This window comes from Chlamydotis macqueenii, chromosome 1 (genome assembly GCF_036417535.1).
Source record: "Chlamydotis macqueenii isolate bChlMac1 chromosome 1, bChlMac1.mat, whole genome shotgun sequence".
Taxonomy (NCBI): domain Eukaryota; kingdom Metazoa; phylum Chordata; class Aves; order Otidiformes; family Otididae; genus Chlamydotis; species Chlamydotis macqueenii.
In genome coordinates, this window is record NC_141556.1 from 56,359,210 (window position 1) to 56,385,239 (window position 26,030).

Below are 26,030 nucleotides of genomic sequence, written 5' to 3' on the forward strand. Positions count from 1 at the left end.
TCTAGTTTGATGGAGACCCTTCCACACGAGAACTGAAAATATTAAACTGACGTGGAAGAGTGAAAGAAGAGGGAATGTGCTGGGTCTAATGATTATAAGGAAACCAACCTATGACGGTTGTGGTCACATTTATCTCTAAATGGGACCAGGAATGGACCCGAAGCACAAGACACTTTAAAAGGTAAAAGGTGAAATAGCTGTAGATGGCACATGAGCTTGCAAAAGGCCCTTGCCAAAGGCACTGCTGAGGCCAGAGGCTTAGGAGGATTCAGAGCAGGACCAGGCTTTGATACGAAGTAATGGGAACAGCCAAAATTACATTAGACGGGTTTAAAAATAAGGTAAAACAAGGAGGTCACGTTCTCTCATGCGCCGTGCCAAAAGTGAGCCACCAGAGAGACATTTCTGCAGTGGGGAGATCTAATTTGGGGCTCTAAGGTTTCCCCACAGCTTCAGTTGAAAAAGTGGAAGCATTCAAGGCAGGGGAGATGGTGACAAGGGGTCATTTCACAAGCGGTGATGCTGGTTCCTACATCCACCAGCTCTTCCAAGAGCCTGCTCGCATGCATTTACGTGCTCATACTCACCTAACATGCAGAAGATTAGGTCTGACCTGGGCCCTGGGCCTACAAAATCAGGAATCATTCCCCAAATCAGCCGGGCTCTCCCTCAATCTCCTTTCTCGGGAACACGGTCCTGCCAATGTGGGAAGCAACTTCCCTCACTCCATTTTCCAGCAGCCCCTCTGCCAGGCAATGAGAAATAAAAGCTGCCATACACATGCCTTTGTTTCCTTTCATACTTTGTAAATTTTTTTTATTTTTATTATCTCCTCCTTTTAAGCATCCCTTTAAGGGTGAAATGAAATCCAACCATTTACAGAGAAAATGATTTCAGAATGTACATCTGATTTATCCTTACAAAAAGTTCATTATTACTTGCTCTTTATAAATTACAGAGTGGAAAGGAGCTTTTCAGACTCTCTCTTTTTTTTTTTTTTTTTTTTTTAAATCTTATTTTTGGCAAGTCCACGCATTCTTTTGCCAAAGCAAGGTGCCACCCCAGGGGCAACACCACCAGTAGGTCCAGGTAGACCCCAGGCTCAGAAGTGCTGCTGGACCACCTCCGCGATGACACTGCATCATCATCCACACAGGAAGGGAAAAAACAGTGGTTTGAATTCTTAGTCTCAAGGGTATTTCAGATCCCTTCTTAAGCCATGATCTGTAGTCCCCAAAGCTGTACATGTCAGTGTATTGCATTGGAAACAGCTCTCCTTTCTTGGTGCTGGATCCGAGCCCCTCCTGCCACCCCCTTATATCCAGCTGTCTTCTTTCTTTCCATAAGAAGAGTGAGTTTGTCCAATGTCTCAGAGATCAGAAGGGAGGTTTTTTGGGGGGTGAGAAGAACACAACAATAGAGGGATTCCGGATGCATTCTCCCACTCACTTCCCTCCTTTCTTGCCAAAGCTTGAGGTCAGTGAAGCCAGGATGACCCATCCCTTCCCTCTTCACCACCAGTGTTCACTAATTGGACCAGGAGTGGTCCTGGACACGTCTTCACAGTGCAGAGGCATAGCAGCCATGGAGATTGCTGGCAGGGCAACTGGAGACAGGGACTGAGCCCAGGGGGATGTTTGGGAGAGGAAAAGACAGTACCATCCCACAAGGATACACCAAAGGTGAATGGAGGGGAATAAATACCCGTTCTGCTCTAACACTCACCCCCCCCACCCCAACTTACACATTACCAGGAGGCCACAAGGTCCCCTCGTTTACCTGCCACAGAGACAGGAGGAGCAGGCCAGTATGAGCTGCACGACAGCAAACACTTCAGCAGGACACATGGATCAGAGAAAGCAACAGTGAAAGCGGACTTGAGTATGTCATCCTTCACACCAACCACACAGGCACAAAACCACCCCATCTTTTCTGTCCATCACTTGGGTACAGCATTACCCCCAGTTCTCCGGAGGCGCAAAGCCAGCTGACCTGCCCTGCTCCCTCTGCTTTAGCAAGCTCACCTGCTGCAGGTCTACCTAAGCCCACGTCCTTCCCTTCACTTTGGGTGAAGGAGCAAGATGAGTTCCGCTCTCCAAAGCCATGCATGGGGCATGGGCACACAATTGCTCTTTGAGGTGGAAACCACAGAGAAAGGCAAGAACAGAGTTGGGCAGAGAGAAAGAAGTGCAGGGCTCAGGGATGCCAGGCACAGCTTTGCTTACTACCTGGCCCTCCTTTGCACTAATTAATTTGAAGGTGGAAAGGTTTTGGGGAAGAAAAAGCACAGAGCTGAAGAGGGCTTCAGGGAAAGGCTGGCGATGCTGGGCCTCGCTCCACTGGACATTCTGACTCCCAGAGAGGCAGCGGGCACGTGGCTTCACTGCTCATGGCTGCAACAATCAACAGGCATCAGGCTCTGGTGGTCTGATCCCAGTTCCAGTCCAGGGGCAGGACAGGGTTTTTTAGTCCTTCTCAAACCTCAAGATCTGGTTCAGACAGGATCAAGGAGCCTCAACGCTCACCTCACAGTTCAGCATTGGGAAATGAGGATCTGATCCAAACCTGTCTCCTCCTTTGCATCTCTCACCACCCCACACATCCACTTTTGGGTTACCTTTTGTGGGGATTGTCTGGGAGAGTGACTGTCGCCGCTGTGCGCTGGCTGCGGAGGTCCCAGCGCAGCAGTACAGGCAAGGCTGGACAGAGGACAACTCATCACCTTGGGAAATAACTGTGCAAAAGTCAGCTTGCTAGTCCCTGTCCTCCCCAGGGACAAGAAGGAAGATTTTTAATGACAAGCACTCTAGCTCCCTAAGTATAATAAACACAAGGTTAGGCAGACAAATTAGACAGAAACATTGACTGGTTTGGCCTTAAATCAAGAAATGTTTAAATAATTCTTGAGAAAGAGGGAAAAAAAAAAAAGAATGCATTTCATCTGTAAAGTGCCTTCCTCCCACGACAACAGAAGTCTGTTTTAAATTTAATTTTCTAAGAATAAAGAAGTAAATCCAGGAGGAGGACTGGGCCAGAGTCCTACAGAAGAGCCCCAGCACTGCTTTTGCAGTAGGACCTTCTCCTCCTGCCCAAAGGGGCAGAAGGGAAAGGGAATTTGGAGGTAGAGGTGGAGAATGATGGAGCAAATAATGGAGGAGAGGGGAGAGAAGGCAACAGGCTTTACTTCAGGAACAGGAGATCCAGATACTGCAGCTGTGGGCTTATCTGAAACTCCCAAGAGACAAAGGCCATACTTCAGCAATGAAAACGTGACTTGCAGTGCACTAAAAATCCCCAAGGACACTCATGCATGGGAAGGGCGTATCAGAGGAGAGGCTGCTCCCACTGTAGAAGATAATGAGGTGCAGCCCCAGCACACACGCACTTTAGGCCCTGCTTCACGGGGCTCTGGTGTTGCCAAAGAACTCATGCAAAGACTGACTTATCTTTCTCTTCTGTCTTCAGCAAGGTCTGCCACTGGGCTCCTGTTGTTGTCACTGAGATAAGGCAAAGCCAAAGGTCTGAGAGTAGACCTCAAACTCCTTTCCAAGAGTAAAAATTAGAAACAGCTTCTTCCCTCTGTACTTTTCTGCTACTGAATCCCACAAGCTAACACGACTGCTCTCCTTCAGCTGCCCCGGGGAAAAGCATGTTCCCCTCGTGCTGCAACCTCAGTGCTACTGCTCTCATCTTGCTCAGCACAGGCTCTCCTCCTTTCTCAGCTGAGTCTCCATTTCTCTATAATCTCTCTATGCCCAAGACCACCACGCAGCCGCTGGGCACCAGGACCCCGTGACTGTGGCAAAACTCCCTCCTACTGCATCAGCTTCCCTTTGGGGGAAAAACATTCTGCCTACCAAAGCTTCTCCCTCTGCTCAGTTCCCAAAAGGGCTTTTCTTCCTCTGGGGAAGACACAGCAGAAGTGAGAACAGTGATTTAAAAAAAAAAACAAAAACAAAACAACAACCAAACAAACCAAAAAACCTCAAAGCAACAACAAAAACCAAAACCAAAATAAGGGTCCTTCAGTTCTTCTAAGCAGGCACTACAGCACATGAGATGTGGAAGGAGCCAAGATGAACTCCATCTCAGTTTGATCAAAAAAAGATGTTCATCATAATTATGTTCCAGTCTTGGTCTTATTAGGCAATCAAGTTATTTTTGTTGATGTTTTTCACTTCTCTAGAGAGGGGAATAGGAGGGAGAAAGAGAGAGATGCAGAGACAGGAATGAGGCACAAAGGTGGTAATGGGCTGGACAACATGGGAATATGGAGCCCTGAGAGTGAGATGATGGGAACCCTCCTGCTTCAGCACATCTGGCCTGATGTCAGGGTCACTCTTCCTTATGCCAACATTTTCCTCCTCCTCATGATCCTTACTTCTCTGCCTGGAACACAAGCCAGTCCTTCCACGGCAAGGCTAACAGAGCAAGTTCATCATGTTTTTCATCCTCTGCCCGCTACAGCCCAGGCCCGGGGCACCCCGTCAAGCTGTCTGCTAAGGAAGGGTGGTAAGGGTGGAGATGTGGATCTGCCTCCTCAGTGAGCTGAATCAATCCAATACAGTGACAGGCCAGATACTGATTACCGATCACTGGCAAACTCTGAGCAGACACCAGCCCAACCAGCTGCAATTAGTGTCCTCCTAGATCCCCTCTCCTCTTGGATGTATGGCCCAGGTTGCATCTGTGGGCTGCACATGCTCTCTGGATTGCATGATGGTCCCAAAATAAGTCTCTTGGCCCCAGGGGGAGTCTGTTGGCCTGTTTCTCCATGAGCTCCCTCACACCCTAAGAGCAGAAAGATGGATCCTGTGCCTTGACAGGCTTTGTGTTTCCCCACAACACCCATCACTGACTCAAAGCATTGCCCTTCTCCTCCCCTTTTTACTCCATGGCAAGAAGTAATAGCCAGCACATGTAAGCAGCAAATCTGCAACAGATACAGCAGAGGCAGGCAGAGAAGCACACAACAATCCCATGTGTATAGCACTGCTATGCAGAGCCAGTGCTCTCCCTGGCCCTCTCCTACAAATTCCCTGAAAGGTCATCCACGCCAAGACAGAGACCACAGCTTCCAGATTCCACCATTTCCTGAAAGCACACACATTCAAGCTCAACTACGTCCCCTTCCCCCCTAATACTGGTAACAAACGCCCACGTGCATACCAAAACCATGCATGTTAGCCCTCATGCACATAGGAAACCATGCACTTGTAAACATACACTCCCACCATCTGATTGAGTCCCCTGCAGCTTATCCCAGCCCCAACAGAAGCAGGGAAGATGCTTCAGCTTTTGTGGGCCAAGCCAGTGCAGTGTTGTGGGGGCAGGAGTAAAAAAGGAGTTAAAAATAAAATTAAAAAAAAATAAAAAAAAAAAAAATCAGTTTTCTCCTTTGCTTCCCATCTGCCTGCTCCAGTATTGGTGGAGCATCAGGGTAAGACACAGCCCAGGACAGGGGCATTAAGCCTACGGGAGAAGGCTGCATCTTAGAAGCAAAGGATCTCCCCTCTTTGAATACAGAGGTACACAAAAATAAATGCATACTGAGATGCTTTTGCACATTCACTCATCCAAAAAACGCCTGTGACACACATCTGCACACATGACCACTCGCATTGGTTTGTGCCTGCTGACTCACACGCTCATTGAATAGCCCAGGCTCGCATCTGTGCTTGCTCCGATCCACAAAGGACAAGGGTGGATGGGAACAGCTGCCATCTCTCCCCACGGGACCCTCTCAGCCTCCCCCAGAGGAAAATCTGCCAGCCGGCTGCAGAGATTCTCTCCAGCCAGCAGGAGAGGTCCAGGAAATGCACAACAGTCTTTATGCTAGTGCCAGAGTAGGTCCCCAACATCTCTCCTCCTCCTGCCCTTCACACAATTGAGGAATTTGTGTCCCCAGGGTCACCCTGGGATGAATGGAAGAAGCTAAGGAAGGGAGGGAGGGCAGAGACCCCAGAGAAATGGCACACCCCACCTGGAACCAAAGAAAACAAAAAAAAGAAACAGATGAAAACACCCGACTCTTTCCCTTTGTTGTGAAGTTCTGATTTCCCACGCAAGCTGCAGTGACCTCACCCTGCGCCCTCCACTTTTCGGTAGGGGTTCTCCAACAAGTAGTGGAACCGCTGGTAGTTCTTGAGCAGGTACTTGGGAGCGTACATCTGCTCCTTGGGGTCGGCAGGTGGATACTCCTGTGTAGTACCATCAAACCAGCCACCAGTCCGGATCAGCTCCCGGATATAATTGAGGTCTCGTTTATCCTCATAGTCACCCCAGCGGGGGAAGTCCCCGTTCTGGGCTGACACCAGTTTGAAGTAGATCCCCTCTGGGGTGAAACACCAGGAGCAGTGCCAGCCAGCAAAGTGGAGGGGGCTTCCCAGTGACCACTGCACCAAGATGTGTCCTGTGCTGTTCTCGTACTGTCGAAAGCCAGGCATGGTGTAGTACTCGCGGCGCCGCAGACGGATCCCATCAGTAGCATAGACAGCCTGGAGCATCCCCATGGTGCAGCCCGAAACCACCTCCAAGGTGCCTGGTTGCTTCCAGAAGAAGCCGTAGAGCGACTTGCGCATGTGAAAGGCGAAGGGCTCCGTCCAGCCATCATAGAGCTTGAGGAAGAGCACCCCGTCGCGGGCTGGGATCTCATCAGCATCATCGATGATGAAGACGTCGTCCGGGCGCAGGTTGCGGAGGCGAGAGATGCCGTCCCGGGTGAGAAAGGTGCGCAGGTAATCGTCAGCAATCCAGCCGTCCTGGCGGCCACCAGGAGGGAAGTGGTCCAGGAAGACGTAAAGCACCTTGTGGCGGATGTAGTCGAAGGAGCCGTTGAGGAGCATCTCACGGAACTTGAGGGGCCGCGGCTCTCCATAGGCCGTGAAGTTCGACTCACACACCACGAAGGCATCCACCACGTCTCCCAGCTCGTGAAAGCGGACATCAAGCAGGTCAAACTCATGGTTGACGTTGATAGCATTGATGACCCGCCGTGGGATCTCCCGTGGCACAAGGCGGTCCTTGGTGGGCAGGTTGGAGTACTGGACTACAGTGGGGACTCCGCAGCTGGGGCCATGCCAGCCTGGCAAGCACACGCACTCCACCCACTTGCGCCGCTTGGTCCCACTGGCACTCAGGGGCTTGCGAGCCGGCCGCCCCGAGGCTGCGCCATCCGCTCGCTCCTCTGGCCGCCCTCCCACGGGTGGCTTCTCCAACACCTTGGTGCCTGGTTTAAAGCAAACACCGCCGGCTTTGGTACGGACAAAGTATTCTGTTGTGTCTTCTGGCAGCACAAACTCAACTTTGTGCAGCTCTTCACTGGCTCTGCTGGGAGGTAAGGGCTGGAGCAAGGGGGAGTGGGAGTATAGGGGTGTGCGGAGGAATTCTGCACCCCCTGGCTCAGGGCTGACCTGAGGTGTGACAGGGGCATTGTTCCAGAAGAAGCTGGAGACGAGGTTGGGACTAAGTGAAGCCAGCTCCCGGGGGAAGGTGACATAGGAAAGGGCCTTGAGGAAGTGCAAGAAGGAGATGAGGCAGAGACCAGCCATGCAGAGAGTCAGAAAGAGCTTATGGCGTCTCATCTTCATCCTGTGGAAAAGTCATGAAAAGGAAAGTCACATTCAATAGTTACTGAGATGCAAAGAGTTTACCACTGGTAGGAAGACAGTTTGGGGCTGGCAGAAAGCTGGTTCAAATTCAGCATGCGTCTTTCAAGACTTGAATCCAACAACTACTCCCCCACCACTCCCTGCCATATTCAGTGGGCGTTTTGCCTTGGCTGGGTTACACCAAGCTGAACCTCTTCTAGATCAGTCACAGTCTTATAAACTCAAAGACAAGAAAGGCACTGGTGACAGGGTAGAAAGACAAGAAATGCAGAAGAACTGGAATTCATGACCTAGTGAACTCACTGCGCTTCGCAGATTTGTCCCTGTTCACTGATGGAAACAAAATGAATGTAGACCACCTCATGCCCTGCATCACCAGAGGGTTGGGGGGAGATGAAAATAGAGCATGAGTGACAAAAGGGAGTAGGGGGTACACAAGTGAAACACACCCAGTGTAAGAAAAGCAGTTTTAAAGGATCAAGATCATTAATCAGGCTGACACAGCCAGGAAAACACCTACAGTCCCCAGATCTTTTCAGTGTTTGCTCAACACACGCCCTAAATCCCACCCTTAGTCCCAGGAAAAGCTACCTTAATTCACATGGGGAACAGGAAGGAAAAAAAAAATTAAGATTCTGTCACTTTTACTCTTCTCCAGTCCTTCTGAAGTCCACTGTATCTCCAAATGTTGCCCTTTGCTTTTCATTTTCTGTGGACCAGATGCTGAGGGGTTTTTTGCCTCTAGATCAAGGTGGCTAAAATGAACATCTATCTGTTCCATCATGACAGATCCACATCAGGCCAGCAAGAAGGCATCAGTGCAGAGCCCCTCCCTCCAAACACCACAAAATATCGCCTTCATCCTCCCCTCCTCCAGCCTAGGTAGGGAGCACAGAGCTGCTGTCAGGCAGAGAAGTGATTGAAGACCACAATCCAGAAAAAGGACCAAAAGGAAAGGAAGAAAATGAACTAAGCTCACCCAAGGAAAGGAGAAAAGGCACTCACCTTCTGCTGTTTAGGAAAGGGAAGGTTGGGGTGAAGGTGGGCAGGGTAACAAGGTCATCCAACAGCCCTTTGCAATGCAGAGGTTGTCCTCTCCTCCCTAGAGCGTGAAACCCTCCATGCAATGGCAGGTGAAGAAGCAGAGACCCCTCCGAACCTCACACACACAACACACACTGCTATGCCCGCGACGCGCTCCACTACGGCAGCTCTCCGCCCTGGTGCCGTCCCACTCCCAGGGCCAAAGTTCCTGAGAGGCACCACACACCCCATGCCATCACTTATAAAACCTCTGCCCAGTGTGCAATGGTGCCAGTGACACCATCACAGGTGGCCGACCCCCATCCTGGGGGAGCATGGGGGAGCTGCCCCATGCCACCAGCCCCAAGTAGGGGCTGTCCCGCTCCCCTACCCTGGGGGACTGGACGTGCCCCGGCACAGGAGCAGCGGGAAGAAGCACCCAGCCCGCTCCCACCGCTTCAGAGGGTATTAAGTAAAATACAGCAAAGCGCGTTTACTGATTAACTTGGAGAGAATTTAATACCAAAGTGAAAAGCCATAAAGCATTTAGACAGATGGCAACTGCCCAAAGGAAAACATATCTGGCTCTCAACAGATGGCTCCGATATGGACTTTGGTTGAAGGGCTGTCCGCAGTTATACCTTACAGCTCAGCAACAAGCGTTTCTGGACGCTTCACGGCCGCCTTTTTAGCAAGAACCACCGTCCACCAACATTGTCCCTCATGGTCAGGCGGCAGGGTGAAGTGTCCCACATCAAGCTCTGAAGGGGGGCACCGTGAGCCTGATGCTGGCAGAAGATTTACAGCATTGCCATGGGAGGGGAAAAAAATTAAAAGGAAAAAAAACCCAGACAACAACAACAACAAAAAGAGATAGCACAATCCTATTTGTTAATATTTATTATGTTTTTTTTTATATACTTTGACACAACATAGGTCAGTGGAGGGGCAGGGTCCTGGTTTTGTGTGCCCCTAGGAGGCCATCTTGTCAGGCAGCCTAGGAAGGAGGAAATGGCCGCTCTCCTCAGGAGGCCACGCCAGGGCAGGCCCTCACCTCCTGCACTCACCTGCCACGGCTCCACACCCCGGCCTCACATGCCTGGTTGTGGCCCAGCTGGTGTCAGGCCATCTTTGTGATGGGGCTGGATATCCTCCTGTTCACAGCCAAAAAGGACCATCTTGGGGATTGCTGTCAAGCTTTCTTCACGTGGCAAAATAAGGGGCTGCAGAAGCCCCCAAGAGCATCTTGGTGTGTCCAGGGTACTTATTTTTCTTTTTTTCTTAAGGCTCCATTAATGTCTTGCTGGAGAAGCAAGGCAGAGGAGTATCCAGTGGCTTTTCCTTGCATGTCACCAGTTTTTACTCTGTCTTCAAGTGTGGAGAAGAGAAGGGCAAAAGGAAGCTGAAAACACTAAATCAGGAGTGACTGGCTGTCAGAAGAAAACGTCCCTCGCTGGTAACTTTGTACAGCTTTCTCCAATCAGGTGTTCTGCCCTTTCTCCGAGGCATTACCTCCAGACATCAGGTCACACTCTCTCAGATGCTGAAGCCCGAGCAAGATGAACGCCTGGCCTGCTCCAGTAAGGCAATCCCAATGGCTGCCAGGTACTGCTGGCTTCTCTCCAGTTCCTGCAGGACACACAAATGCAGGGCAGCCAGCTTCCTCCAGGCCAGCCCAGGACAGAGGACAGGTGCTGAAGGAGTCACACAAGGCACATCTCCATCTTCTTCCCAGATGGCTGTGATGCTCTGCATGCCATGGGAAATTCCCAGACAAACGTAACATTCAACAAACCGCTTCACGTTTTGGGATGTGGTGTGCCATGTCAATGTAGCAGGACATGTGGTTTTAAGAAGTAAAGCATATTTTCCTCCATTGACATTTACGTACACCGATATCTGTCAGGCTCAGCACACGGCTCTCACGGCTCTGCAGCTCTTCACCCACTGGCAAAACTCAGCCTGCGCACGGCTGCGTGGCCTCCCTGTTATTGCAGTCCACGCCTGGGAGAGCCGGGCTGGTGCACACAGCCCTCCCTTGCAGCTCTGCCAAAGCAAGCTGGCCCTGCAGTACCCTCTGCTGTTTTGCTGCCGACATGTCCCAGGAGGCAATTTTCACTGCTCAGTTGCCTTTGTTCAGGAGTGGGAACATGAAACCATTTCCTATCTCCTCCTAAAAGGAGCGAAGCAAAGAAACAAGCTGTGTCCTCTTCAAAACCTCTTCCTTGGGAACCACCTCCGTTCTCACACGCCAAGGATTCTTCTACCAGGGAGTGGAGAGAGCTCACGCACACTTGGGTGGGCTGAGATGCTAAAAATCATCAGTCACATATCCCTTCCCATATCCTCGGATCAGCGGTGCAGTGGAAGACGTGTCTTTGCGTGATAGCTAATTGGAGACAAAGGCCAGCAGGGGAGGAAGATGTTATTACCCACCTTCCCCATCCACAACATTTATGTGTGGTGGAAATGAGAAAGGAGGTAGCAGTCAGGGAAACATCTCAGCTTGTCATAATAGAGCCCAGCTGCTCCGCCACAAAGCAGCCATCAGTTAACAGGAACAGAGAAAACAGCAAGAAGAAATATTTCCCTTCTGACAATTGTGAGTGAGGAGGGGGGAAAAAAAAAAGTCAACTTGATCTCAGGGAGAGTGATCAAGTTGCTGTTAGGTTAAAGACAACAGCAAGAAAAGCTTTAATGTTCCAGCAGAAGAAAAAGCCAGAAGGAGTATGGACGGTCAGCTCCATTAAGATAAAGCTCTTTAGGGAACATGCAGTTATAAACGGCTTCAGCAACATTCAGCCTCGGCAAGAGAAGCTGAAAGCTTCTTTTTGTAAGGGATCCCTTTGATATTTCCTTGCTTGAAGAAGTTATGTCTCTGCCATGCGCTTTCAGAGATGGAGGAAAGCTAGAAGGGGTACGCATGAGTTATCCCCAGGCACCTGTTACCGTTCTACTTTGCCATTATATCAAGTCACCAGTTGATTTATACCATCCTGAAATCATATCCTGATTTTCAAGGAGCCAGAAAGATATGCACCGCTAAGAGCTGGCAATTCACCAGTCCTAATGTTCTCTTCTGGAGGACACTGGCAAGAGGCCATGCAACAGGCCGCTGGATGCATGATACCCCACGCTCCATCTCGTCACGGCATGGAACTCAAGACTCCCTAGACCTCTCCTGTGGTTACAGAAGAAAAGTTGCTGTGGAAGACAAATCAAGGTATAGGCTTCTGGTTTTCCCTCCCAATACAGAAATGCTCATCTCCTCTGCCTAAAGTTATCCCATAACACCCATGCAGTAATACATTCGCCCGTCACTCAGACACTTCAACACAAAGCAACAGTTCAAATTAGAATCTCACATGGCAGATTAAAATCCAGCATGACTTCCATCCCCCACTCCACACTGAGGGCCAAGCTCACTCTCTCTGCTCCAGCTAGAGACAAATGAACAGGCTCCACACTTCTGAAGTGCTAGTCTACCTGCCATCCACAGGGCACAGGCATCACAACACACATCGGGGTCACAGTACCTCAAAACACTCCAAGATCTCCAATTACATTTTTCCTGCAAACACCCACGGATGTAAGGAGAAACTATAAAACCTACTATTTGTCTGCAACTGAAATGTGACTAGCTTAGGGACGGCAGGACTGTGCTTTAAGGACAGGAAGAGATTATCGTACAAAACCAGGCAGCAGGGAAAGTGGAGAGAAGTAGGATGTACCAGAAGATAGCTAGGGCTCAGCATTTATTTCACATTAAGGATGCCATAGTGTTTTCAGGGACTGCAAGCTAGGACGACGTCAGCAGGAAGTTCTGGCAGAGTCACAGTACAAGGTGGTTTGAATGCAAGCAAGTCCACATCGGCTTCCGTTCAAGTCTCAAGGACGGAATACAACACTCTTCCACGACCTTCATTAAGAACTACTGCCCGCAGTGCTAATGCAAAACAGCAATACCTCATGCTATGCATTTCCTTTGCAGCTTCGAGGCAACTGACCACAAGGTGCCACTGACTTGCTGCCAGCACAACCAGCTGGAACAAGTCATCCAGCACAGTCACTCTTCAAGTAAGGTCAGGCTAACGGAGAGCCAGGTTCTGTCCTAGGCACAGAGTCATCGAATAGTTTGGGTTGGAAGGGACCTTTAAAGGTAATCTAGTCCAGCCTTCCTGCAAGGAGCAGAGACACCTCCAACTAGATCAGGTTGCTCAGAGCCCCATCCAACCTGGCCTTGAATGTTTCCAGGGATAGGGCATCCACCACCTCTCTGGATAACCTGTTCCAGTGTTCTATCACCCTCATTGTAAAAATTTTTTTCCTAATATCCAATCTAAATCTACCTCCCTCTATCTTGAAACCATTACCCCTAGTCCTGTCACAACAGGCCCTACTGAAGAGTCGCTCCCCATCTTTCCTCTAGGCCCCCTTGAGGTACTGGAAGGGAGCTATAAGGTCTCCCCGGAGCCTCCTCTTCCCCAGGCTGAACAGCCCCAACTGTCTTAGCCTGTCCTCATGGGAGAGGTGCTCCAGCCCTTTGATCATCTTTGTGGCCCTCCTCTGGACTCGCTTCAACATGTCCATGTCCTTCTTATGTTGGGGGCTCCAGATCCGGACACAGCACTGCAGGTGGGGTCTCACAACAGCAGAGCAGATGAAGAGAATCACCTCCCTTGACCTGCTGGCCACACTCCTTTTGAGGCAGCCCAGGATGCAGTTGGCCTTCTGGGCTACAAGGGCACATTGCCTGCTCATGTTGAGCTTCTCGTCCACCAGTACCCCCAAGTCCTTCTCGTCAGAGCTGCTCTCGATCCATTCTCTACCCAGCCTGTATTTGTGGTTGGGATTGCCCCAACCCATGTGCAGGACCCTTGCACTTGGCCTTGTTGAACCTCATGAGGTTCACAGGGGCCCACCTCTCCAGCCTGTCCATCCATCCTCTGGATGGCATCCCTTCCTTCCTGCCTGTTGACCACACCACACAGCTTGGTGTCATCAGTCAGTTTGCTGAGGGTGCACTCTATCCCACTGCCCATGTCACTGACAAAGATGTACATCAGGGCCGGTTCCAGTACTGACACCTGAGGAATGCCACTCATCACTGGTCTCCGCTTGGAGATCGGGTCATTGACCACAACTCTTTCAGTGTGGCCATCCAGCCAATTCCTTCCAGCATTCCAGCATCTTCCCTCCCTTTCAACAGGGAGATGAGCAGAGACACAAGGTGATTGCTCTCAACAGGGTGCCACCACAGCTCCATTTGACTTCCAGAACTGCCATCTACACACCATTAATGGGTGCCATCAAGCCAGGAAAAAAACTGGGTGGAGGGGGGAAAAAAAGACAGCTGAAGGGTAAATCTACACAAGGCTAAGGTGAGGTTGGCCAGGGAAGGATGATAGCACCAAGAAACCATGGCATTGCCTTCCCCTTCCCTCTGGAGGCAGACACATGATGTACACCATGTCAACCACAAGCCTCAGGATTGTGTGCAAGGCTTTCCTACATCTCAACTGACCAGAAGCATCTGTCGTAAAAAAGAAAACAGGTGTCCCTTCTCCTATGCACTCTTGTAGGAAATCAAAGTGCTCCATGCCAGTAGCTACCATCTGTTCCATACAGAAACTAAGATGGACACAACAGAAAGCCTCCAGCTTCTTAAGTACTGTGGGTGCTCACCTCTTCAGCTCCTCAAAGCGCAGTAACTTTGGTCTCCACACTTTCCACTGTTTCTACTGTTCTCTCAAGTGTGCTGTCCAGCTCTTTGGTGGACTAAACCTTGGTTATTTTCAGTGCCACATGTCTTGCCACAGCGAGAGAGCTGTACACTCTGGAACAAAGCAGCTCTTAATCCTCCATACAGAGCACATGGGACCTGGCGATAAAGCAGTCTTTGTTGACAGGATTTTGGCTCAAGACTGATCTTCTAAAGTTCGCAGAATAGGCCAGCCTCTGAACACCTTCAGAGTCCATTATAGAACCCTCCACTCGAACAGATTGTTCTTACTGTAACTACCATAATACTAATAGCAGCCTAATTATATAATTCTCCAGCCCCCGGTTTAGAAGAAGAACTGCTCAGAGAAGACTAGAAAACTCTAGTGAAATCCAATCATGGCCTGTGAGATACCAATTTAATTTTATCCAAGAAGTACTTGGGCATCACAAGGGTACAGTACTGCATGCTAAAGAAAACTTCAAGCTGGATTTCCAACTCTATTGGAACTTATCAAATATTCTCCTCAGTATCCTTCAGCTGTATTGGGCTCCTTTGTAACTAATCTCCTCTTTCGAGCTAAAGCCAGTCTCACCATAGGAATTTCCATGGCTCCAGAGATGCCGCAGCACACTCTGGTCCTTCAGACACTCTCAGAAGCTACAGTTTTAATTTACTAGCACCACTAGTCTAAGTACTCTTTCCGCTAAGGGAGAAGCATCACTTCTCCTATCCTCTTCTCTCCTTCACTTGTGTCCAATATCCTGGAAGGACTGTTCCTCAACCCTGCTTACTGCCTCCTCAAAACATCTGGTTCCATAAAGACTGCTGTGATGGCTCTGGAGATTGCATCACCACTTGGCTCCAAGATCAGGTCTCTCAGGACATCAGGGGGTGAGCTGAGGCATTGCTCGTTGCACTCCGCAGTACGTGCACACCAAGGAGGCCAGCCAAATACAGTACTACTGCTGCTCAATGCTTCAAGAGTGCAGCGGTTAGAGCAGCGCAAAATGGAATTGGCTAGTTCTTCTGCTTCTTGACTTTGGTGTCTTACAGGGAAGGAATGCCCCATCATGAGACGAGGAATAGGAAAGGAAAAAGGAACAAAACTACACAAAAAAAGCAACTTATGGCCTCAGACAGGCCGTGGGGTAATCAAAAAAGCATGCAAGAACTCCCAGCTAGTCTTGGTGTCTTGCAGAGGGGGACAGGACAAAACCATTTTGTCTGAGGATAAAAGAAATATCACCCTTTCAGAGACCTCAAGTGAGGCATGTGATAACATAGGCTGTTGTTTTGTAGGTCCTCTCCCCTCACTCACCACCTTCACAGCTCACCACCCCTCAGTTGTCAGTTGTATGAATTCAAGTTGTCAATCTGGCCAAATCAGCAGCAGATCTAACTGGGTTAAAAATAAACTTCAAGAAAAGTGCCTAGGCATGGGAACTGGAAGCTGACCAGCAGAAGCTTTCTAAATTATTTCACCAGTTAACTTCTCGTCAAAACTGTGGTATCCTGTAGATACATCCTCAGAAACTCAAAATTACAGGACTTTTTTGAGCACTGCTGAACTACCATGAGCTTGCTAACTCCCCCCAGCAGCATCAGGGATGGCATGCATCTCAAGGAGGGATCTGAAAGAAGCAGCAGCAGGTAATTGTTTTGAAAGCAGACCCTGGCAGGCAATCTGTGTACGCCAAGCAAGTGGTGTACCAGTCAGAAATCCTGAGAATAGCACCAAAATGGGATGTGAAGATTATTCTCAGAGCTGAGGGCCCGTGGGTGAAGAGCACATGGTAGACACATGCCAGACCATGCCTATGTGCAAAGGAAATCAGGAGAGTTCCTGGGGACAGGGTGACAGCCCAAGCAACAGGGAAATGCAGGTCGAACAGCCCAGAAGAAGGTGAGGTGGGTGCCCCACAGGCCCAGAGCGACACAATTGAAGAAGGAAGAAGGCAAGGATCTTGTGGTGATGGGTAGAGTGCACAGACCCACGCAGGCAGGCAGAAACCACATCGCCTCCAGCTATTTTTGAAGTGGGTGGCAGTTGTTTGTGCATCCCCAGGATAAAAGCTCTCTAAGATGTATCGAGGAGGAGAGTAATAAGCCCCAGAAAGACAATAAATAAAGGGAGGCCATGGAACAGCAGCAAGATCCCAGCGGCCACGGAGAAGAGCTGGCCCTCCATCCCCGCCCTCCTTCCTCCCCCATCCATCACCAACCACTTGGGGTTTGGCAGGGCGCTCACTTTCCCACAGTAGCTGATCTATTACTGTTTGGAAGAGCCTTCCCAGCCTCTTCCTTCCCCTCCTCCCCTCCTTTCAGGCCACAGGGGTCCCGCTTGGCAGCCCCTGATCCCCCTCTTCTCTGAATGTCTGGTGACCAGCCAATCCCATGCAAAAAGCATTAACCCCTCTTCACCAGGAACAGCCGGAGAAACCTGACTCCGTACTGAGAGGTTTCTCCAGGGTGTCTCTCCCTCCATCTCTCCTCCCCAATCCCCCCCTCCTCATTCCCCTTTCCTTTTATTTCTCAAAAACTAACTCCAGCCCTGGGAGTGTCGCGTCTTCCCAAGAATGTTACACGAACCCATGGGAATTTTCCTTGGGCCAAGAACAGACCCTTATTTATTTGTCTCTTCTGCCTTTGTTCTTCATTTCCTCTTTCAAGACTTAGGCAAGACCTCGACACAGTGCCGCCTGGATCCCCCGCTGCCACTTCACTTTGTTATTATTTTCGGAAAGAAAGCGCTGATAGGCAGAGAGCTCTTCAATGACTTGGCCCCAAGGCAGAAGTGAATCAGCCCAGTCTCCCACCGCTGAGGTGGACAAAGGGCACGGGGGCTCTGCGGAGCACCTTGGCCTCCGGCTTGCCGAGACAACCCCCTGCTTATGTAATCCTTCTGATTGCAGCATCACAGCCCCTCGGATTAAATCCGCACGAATCAAATCTTCAGTAACAGCTCTACCCCGGTAACAGGCATATGGTGCCACGAAAAGGGGCAGTTTCCCAGAATGAAATCAAAAGCCTCCTAATGCACTTAACTCAGGGTCACATAAATCTCTCTTCTGCCTCCCACAGACGGCTGGATCTTGTTTACAGGCATTGCAGCAGGCCTGGGTCTCAACAATATGTTTACTTCTGTACAAACATTCCCTTCCACTAAGCAAAGCAGTACCCTGATCTCCAGATAAAACCAAGAGGAAAGGAGGGGGAGCGGGTCTATGGGGAAAGAGGGAGAGTGCTAGTCTTCATCAGTAAAAGCAAATGCCATCCTGGACATCACACAGGTTTTGGGACCATTTGTCTTCACATTCTTCCCAAAGATCGCCTTATTTCTTGAGAAGGATGAGGAGGAATTTTGCATTTAGCAAGCTGCTGACATGTCTGACAAGAGGTAAAACCATTCGATGAAAGAACAAGTTTCGTTTCAGGCTGAAGAACCCGAGAACCAGGCCAGGGCCAGGTGGGACAGCACAGCTTGTCCAAGGGACATCTGGTGATTGTCTGGCCAACCCTTCCCCAAGTGCAAAAGCCACAAACTGATACTGTGCAGATAAAATCACGGAAGCTGAGCATTTCTGCTCAACAGCACAGTAGAAAGAGCAGTTTACTGCCACAATCTCTTGATTACAGGCCAAGTTCCTTTCCCTCCCCTTTCAGGTCTTCAGTAACACAAACATTTATATTGAACTCCGTTTCTGAGAAGTCAGCTGCCACAGCCAGGTCAGAAAGGAAGGAGAGGAGGAAGACAAAAACTAATGTGTAAGCACACCACGAAAACTGGTGGTGAATGAGAAGGATGTGCAATGCAGGGGCAGGGGGGAAACCGCAGTCATGATGAGGTCTCCAGGAGAAGCAGGGCAGGAGCAGGACAGCCCAGTCACGTGGTACAGCAACCTGCCATAACAAGGCAGAGGACCAAGGGGCGTTAAGCTCATACATGGCGCAGGTGGGTGCTCAGCCTGCCCAGCTCGTCTTCTGATGCTCTTCTGCTGCAAGAGCCTATAAAAAACTGCCCCGATCTCCCTCTTCCCTCAACTGGTTGCTCTTCAGGGTTTAATCACTGAGAAATAATGGGAATTTCAGCTGCACAGTTTGCTGCCCAACCACCTGATCTTTGAGGTCTTCACGTGCTGATGATCTCCTGTAAAGTCCAATGGACCATGTCATGCCAACGCTAAAAACCACTTTGGCAGGACAAGATAGGCCTTAGAAAGAAGAAAATGTTCTCAAGCACCTGAATATTTTAGAGAGCAGTGCCAGTGATCCCTGCCCCAGATCCCAGCATAGCACTGTAATAGAGTCAGGGACCAAATCCAAGTACCAGATTCACCGTCTCCAGCCTGACACCGCCTCTTTACTGCAAAGACAAGGCTCTGAACTCAGGAACCTCTCGCACAGTCCCAGGCCATGGAGATGCTCAGCAGTACCACACACCTGAGTGTGATGTGGAAACTGGAACTGGATTTTCCGGACAGTTCAGTTGCACAGAGGCATACACGAACGAACACGGGCAGAAGGGAAACCCACAGCACTTCCTCATCACACTTCGCCCCCCCCACCCCCCCACCAGCGCTCACGGGAAGCAAGAATACTCTGTTCCAGAGCACAACTGCACTATAAATAATTCAAGAGACTGCTAAATTATGCAAAAGCAATCCCGTCATCCCCCTGGCCGAGCTGAATGCAGGTGTGGTCAATCCTTGCTCCAAAAGTTGCTGCTAGATAGGGATTTTGAGGCCATGGAGGCTCTGTGCCAACACCACGTATCTGACAGCGCAACGGCCACTTGCTAACAGTCAAGCCCACACCGAACAGCAGCGTGACAGGGGGTATTTGGGGACACAGGGCTGATGGGGAAACAGCAATGCCTTTAACCCGCCTCTCCTCCAGAGGCCTCAGATAGCCCCAGGAGAAAAGCAGCAAGTCATGTTGCCTTCAAGCGAGGCTGCTTGGTACGTCTGGCCTCCATCCGTGGTGGTCAGCTGGCAAGAGCTGCAGTTGGCCAGCCTGGCACAGCCGTGTGGGTAGGAGGGGGCTTCTGGGGCAGGTGGGAAGGAGAAAAGGGAACTGAAAACATTCTGGAGGCAGTAAAGAAAGGATAGTTTTGCTAACACAAACAACATACAGGGAAGGCTGAGCTGAAAGCAGGCAGCATCTCAGTCTGCTTTTCTGCTCCGCTCTGCCTTCGGGAGATGCTGCCTCCCTGGATATCAGGGCCACCGAGGTTTCCCTCGACAATGGGGTCATTAAATAACAGCGTACGGCTCACGCTAATCACTCCAGGGCACCGTTCCCCTGATTTACGCTGCCCTTTGCTCTGCCTCGGAGCCAGCCGTCGTACGACGAGCTCCGCAAAACCAGGACTTCCTCATATGCAGTGAGCACCATCTGCTCTCAGACCCTGCGCAGAGGCAAGCCCTTCTTCCACAGCCCTACCTCTCCAGGCTCCTGCCGCCTCCGAGGTCTGTCCATGCCCAACATGCTCAGGCCTCTGTCCTCCTCCTTTTCCGTGCTGCCCAGCTAGAAGCATTCGTGCCAGTGGAAGGAGGAATCGAGAGCGCTACCACAGCCCTCTCTTCAGCCTCAGCACCACCAGCTTAAAATCTCAGGGCTCCAGCTTACCTTCCCCTTCTTTCTTAAAGGGCTCAGCATCTAGGAGAGAGACTGCCTTTCATGTCTCTTTCTCTGCCACACTCTCTCTCCAGCTTTCTGTTCGGTTCCAGTATCTGCACGCCAGAGCAGGGGATCCTAACACAGATAAAGTCAACGTGGCAGATACCTGCCTTTAGATCACAGGTTTCACAGTTGCTGAAGCCGTTATGCAGCGGGCCTGATTTGCATTACTCTTTCGGTATGCTTCAAATCTGCTGGCTGCAGCGTCGGTATCATGCCAGACACATGCAGCAATGCCCACAGATAAAAACTACCCCAAGGCCTTGAAGAGATGATTCCGCTTGAAGAGTCTGATTCCGCTCGCTAACTCCAGCCCAACCTGTAAGGATTTACACACCGAGGGGAAGACAGCACTCCCAGGGAAAGGCAGCAGGGCGCTGGGATTATAGATTAGGCAGCAGATCAAGAAGGTGGTGATATCTGCAGTGAGAAGGGCAGCAGGATCCAAGCAGCGACGAGAAAGTTATCCATAACCCCTGGCTCAGCACCCACACCCGGTCGTTCTCTGGGATTTCCGAGATGGCCAGCAAGGAAGTGAGTACGGGAAGTGTTGCGCTTCAGTCACTGCTCTCCTGCTGAGCTCCTGTGTGTGCGGCCAGGCACGCCGCAGCCCTGCTCCGTGCCTCAGTTTCCCTGGGTAGGAAATGGGAGAGACGCTTTTCTACATCCAGGTAAGGGGCTTGCCTAATTAAAAGAAGCTTAATGGGTTGCTTTGAGGCCCTTGGAGAGAAATCTTGCCATAAAGCGCAAGACATTGAGATGATCCTCAGAACGAAGAGTTGCCCCCATCACCTCTCTCCCTGGACAGCCACATCCACCGCTCCTGCCGCTTGTAGCCTGTGCATTACAGGCTGAAACAGACTCCTGGCAGAGGTCAGTTTGGCCATACCCCACAGCCATTGCCCTTTTTTTTAAACAATTGGAAAAAAAAAAGAAAAATCAACCAAAAACTATTTAGACACAGGCCTAAGCTGGGGAAACAGGGAACATTAACTGAGCTTATCAAGCTGCATTCAACCAGGAGATTATCTCAGTATGAAAGGCCAAGGCTCCCACAGCAAGCAGCTCAGGTAACTTTTGCTATCCTGAAGCAGGGAATAATCACTTCCTAAATCACGGCTGAAGAACAAGCCCTTGCTTTTTGTAAGGCAGCCAGTTCCCTTCATCCTCCTCCTTTCCTCAGCCTGCCTGCTACACTCCCTTTCACCGATCAGCTCTACCAGGCCAGTTTTTGAGCACAAAAAAACACCCACCCTGTTCCAGGTGTTCAGAGGTTTGAAGAGCAGGTGGTACCTGTTGTGCTTCAAGAGGAGCTTGAGGGAAGTACAGGGTTTGCACTGCAGGGAGCACAAAGAAGTCAGAAAAGGAATATAAAGAAATCCTGTTTCTGCCTTTCCGAGAGCTGCAACTAGAGTCCATTTCACAGAGACAGAGGCATGGAGTGCTCTTGTGCACCCTACACTGCTGCTCCAGCACATAACATCTCTTCCCACCTCCTCTGGGAGAAACTGCAACACAGCAGCTCTGTGACTGCAACCCTGCCCTAGCCCCTGGGACAAGTGCCTGGTCCTGGCACCCCGCGCAGCATCGCTGCTGCAACACAACCCTGAACTGCACAGCCCAGCCTTAGCCACACACTCACCTAACTCTTATCAAAGCACCCTAAACCTGGTGCAGAACTGCCCACGATCCCAGGCTTGACCCCTCCACAGAGCTTTGCCAGGGCTCCTCAAGGCTAGCCTGCGGCACCGGACCTGACAGCACAGTCCATGTGTGCACTGCCAATGTGTCACCACCTTTCCAAGAACACCCAGGATGGGGTTACATCTGAGGAATGAATGCCTGCTGTTCCCCATGTCCCCTTGCATTGCGTTGCCGTCCCCAAATTTCAGATCCCACTGCAACACTTCATTGTAGTACCACAAGATGCCATCCTGTCATCAGGACAAAGGCAATGCAGCCTGATGGGTGGCAGTAGGGAAAAGCAGGTGGGGACAGCTAGCCACACTCTTCTACTTCTACAGTCAGGGCTGATAACGTGAACCAGCCCTTTGAGACACCTTACATTGACCTAAAGACGGGAAGACGCCTCTTGTGCCAGTCAGTACCCCCTCTGCCATCCTCTCTGCTGGAGTTATTGTCTGCTGTACCAGCCTTCGTTAGCACCACCTCCTCCAGCTACATCCCACTGATTGGGTCACAGATTCCAACAATGTACAAAGGGCTCATTTTAGAGCAACTAACCACACCTAAAACCTAATCAGCCTTTAGGAATGAATGCTGGCCCAGCTTGCCCCATCTATCCATCACCAAATTCCCCCCACTTCCTTCCTCTGCCTTTATGATCCACTGCAGGAGCTGGGAGGCGGGAGGGGAGGGGTGGGGGGGGGGGGGGAATGCAGCTACGAACCCTGCCATGAGATAGAGTTTATCTCTGCTTGCTGGCAGGTCAAAGCAAGGGAGGGACAGAGAGAGAAGCTTGTTTGTCCTAAGGTGCCCTTCACGTACTGAACAGGCACAACAACATCTACATGCACTGCCCTGAACAACTCCTGTAGCTGATGAACACCAAATCTATTGCGGACATGAACCCTACAAAAGTCCATGCATTCCACGGCAAGTGCACCCGGCAGGACCCGCGTGCATTGCTACACGCACCCAGCAAACGCCCACCCAGGTTTCTCACACAAGCATCCCTCAAAGACATGCAATAAGCATGTTATACCAATCTGGCAGGCCACAAAGCCACACCGCACTTAACCAGTTGTGCGTGGGAGAAGGAGAAAGGTAAACACAAGGTGTACGGGAAATGCATAAGCACATAAACTTCACAGGTACGGTCCCCAGGCAAACCCACCGAGTGTATCTGCGCTTGCTGCTGTGTGCCTGGCCTAGGTTAAGCAGGCTCTGTGACCACAGAGCAGCCCCAGCAACCCTTCAGACCACCTACCCCTGTGTCTGGTCAGGCACAAGTACTCCAGATAGATGTTTACAGTTGTGAGCATCCCCTGAAGCTAACATCCATGCAAATACACATGCTATTTTCCACCTCCTCTTCTTGACCTCCTTGCTAAGGCAGCCCCTGCATGTCATACAGGCAACTCTTTCCTTTTCCAGTCGTACTGCCATTCGCAGGAAGGGAGGCAGGTGGGTAGTGGCTCAGCCTCTGGTCCCAGTTTGGAAATGGTCCCCGACATTCTGGGCACTACTGATGGAGATGAGCCTCAGCAGTACCCAAGATCAAAGGTGTGCCAGCACAAAAGGCAGCAGCTGGGCCATCGCATTGAGAGCGGGGCAAGAAAATTCATCTGCTGCTAGCTGGAATCCCACTCCTCTCCTAAGGATGTAATTGCCATATCCAGGGCATTAATAAACAAGCTATGCAGGTATCACTGAGTCCTGGCAGGGAGGGAATGTTATACCTTGCAGCAGATTCCTTGCCACTACTGCAAAATCACCTCAGGGTGTAGAGGAGCTATAAATCTTTGAGGGACTTTTATGACATACCATGGCAGAGTCACAGCTTCACTCCTCTTCTGCCGTTCGCAATGGCTTTTCATTCAAAGCCTGCTTTATAATGCTACAGGGAGACTCAAGGCTGCCCAGGAATAGCTCACAGGGCTGCTCTTCTCCCACCCCAGCTCAGAGGATGTGTTCCCAGCACTACTACTGAGGCTGGAAAAAAACAGCACAGGTACTATGGCTGTGATAAGGGGGGCTTTGGAAGCTGTAGGGGTGCTGGGGGGTAAGGTAAGGAGCCTGTTGGTTTTCATTCCCATCCAAGACGGCTCTCTGCTGAGTGAGAGTCAAAGCGATGGCAGGTCCTGTTTGATTTCAGCTCTTCCCAGAGGAGCTGCCAGCAACCAGGCTTCAGCAACAGGGACCTGCAAGTGATTCCAAAGTCACAGTCTCCAGCTGGACTTGAACACCGCTTCTGCAGGTGGTATTTACACAGGATGGGAGCCACCCTTTGGGGAAGGGGCCTGAAGAGTTCCTGACTCACACTGCTGGGGTGTGAGAGACGGGGACAGGAGTAGGCAGGAATTTGAAATTCTGTTTGCAGAGGGCTGGGGGTTCCTGGTGACTCAAGTCATCCTTGTTAGCAGTGGTGCCATCAAGTGTTTTCATGGGCTTGAACTTCCCACTCAAGGGGAGGGATGTGGAGTTAACTGGAGGGCCATTCTCTAGGAGGGGAGGTGCTCGCACCCACACCATGTGCTGGAAACAGGGCAGGCTCTCTCCTGACCCAGTCTCTGCCCTAGGGTGGAAGGCAGAGGAATGAGACCCCAGCTTTGGCTCTGACAAACAGGCAGGGCTCCCAAGTGACCCAGGCGTGGCTTACGGAAACGCAGCCTGCGGAAATCCCCAGAGGAAAACCACGGGCTGAGGCACACGAGAGGAGCCTCTCTCCATCCTGCTCCGTGCTCGCTCCTGAGCTGTCTGAGCAAGTCTAGAGCCGCAGCAGATGCCGTGTCCGTCCCCCCCCCCCCCCCGCCCCCGCCATCACCCTTGTCACGCTCAACCAGGGAGCAAAACTCTCACAAGGACAGAGCTACGCCAGCCTGTGCCGCTCCAGCGGGACATACAGCTATTTCCAGCCCAAAACCAACCCACCAACTTGGGTGCCCACGTCCCTTTGCAGCCAGCTTCCAACTTGGGGCGGGGGGGGTGTGGGGGGGGTGTTTGTGTGTGTGTATCAATCTGACACGGAGAGGGAGCACAAGGGGAGAGGGGACGTTTGATGATGATCATACACATGTATTTGTATGTATGTTTTCCCTCCCACGCATGCACTCCTGTTACTCCTTCTCGCTTGCTGCAGGCTTGGCAGGCATCCCCAGCCCCTGTCCTCCCCGCAAGCCCAGGATGGGCAGCGGATGGGCCTTCCCTGCAGTGCCCCGGCCGCGGGGGGTGCGGGGGTGCCTCCATCCCCGGCCAGCCCGTATCCCGCGGGCAGGGGGCTGCCAGCATCGCCTCCATCCTCCTCCCCATCGCCGATGCTCCCTAGCAGGGGATGCCGGGATTATTGAGGAGGGGAGGAGGGAGGATGGAAAAAAAAATAATACTGCTAATATAAATAAATAAGGAGCGGGAAGGTGGGGGCTCGGCGGGGGAAGCCGTTTCTGCTGTGCCCGCAAGGGATGACGCCGCACCCCCCCGGGCCGAAGCACAACTTGCAGGTGGCGGGGTGGGGGGGACACACGACACGGACCGAGGGGGTGTCCCGCCGCCGCTGCCCGCAGCCCCGGGGTGGCTCCACCGGGAAGGGCGGGCGGGTGTACGCTGCCCCCCCCCCCTCCTTCTTTCCCCCTGCCGTCCCCAGCCCCTCCGCCCGCCCCCCCGCTCACTCACCCCCGGCCGGCGCAGCGTCGGTGCCCGCCGGGCCCCCGGCGGGGCGAGGCTGCCGCTCGCCCCCGGCCCGCCCGCTGCCCCCCGGCATGGCTCGGCGCCGGCCGCAGCGAGGCGAGGCGAGGCGAGCCCGCAGCCCCCCGCCGCCTTCCTCCTCCTCCTCCTCCTCCTCCGCCGGGGAGCGGAGCGGCCCGGCACCTCCTCCCGGCCGCGGGAAAAGATAGGATAGGATAGGATGCGATGCGATGCGGTGCCGAGCCCCGCCGGCAGCGGCGGGCAGGGCTGCAGCAGCCCCTTTTGTGCCGCCCTCCCCGCCTGTCTCCTCCCCCGGCGCGCCCGCCCCCCCCCCCCTCCGGGCCGCCGCTGCCCGCCCCCCACCCCCCCGAAACCGGGGCACGGCGCGGCCGCCCCCCGCCTCCCTGCACAAAGGAGCGCCTTGTAGCGGGAGGTGGGAGGGCAGCACGGCCCGCGCTTTACTGAGCGGGCTGCGGTAACGAGTGCGGGGCCAGGCGGTGACCCCCCCATTCCCCCAAGGATGCTGCTGTCCCGCCTCGCAGCCCTACGGCAGAGTCGCCCCCTCACCCCACGCCGGCGCGGCCGCATCGCTCCCGGTGCCCCGGCGGGCGAGGGGGGGCCGGGGCATT

General features: G+C 51.9%; 1 protein-coding gene across 1 annotated transcript; it reads right to left on the reverse strand.

Moving 5' to 3' along the window:
* Positions 1–785: 785 nt before the first annotated feature.
* On the reverse strand, positions 786–25,634 carry MGAT3 (beta-1,4-mannosyl-glycoprotein 4-beta-N-acetylglucosaminyltransferase). The gene is made up of 2 exons (XM_086752661.1): positions 25,390–25,634; positions 786–7,590 (listed from the first exon to the last, which is right to left on the reverse strand). Exon 2 carries the CDS (start codon positions 7,587–7,589, stop codon positions 6,081–6,083), a length of 1,509 nt encoding a protein of 502 aa, XP_086608787.1. The 5' UTR covers position 7,590; positions 25,390–25,634; the 3' UTR covers positions 786–6,080.
* Positions 25,635–26,030: the final 396 nt, after the last annotated feature.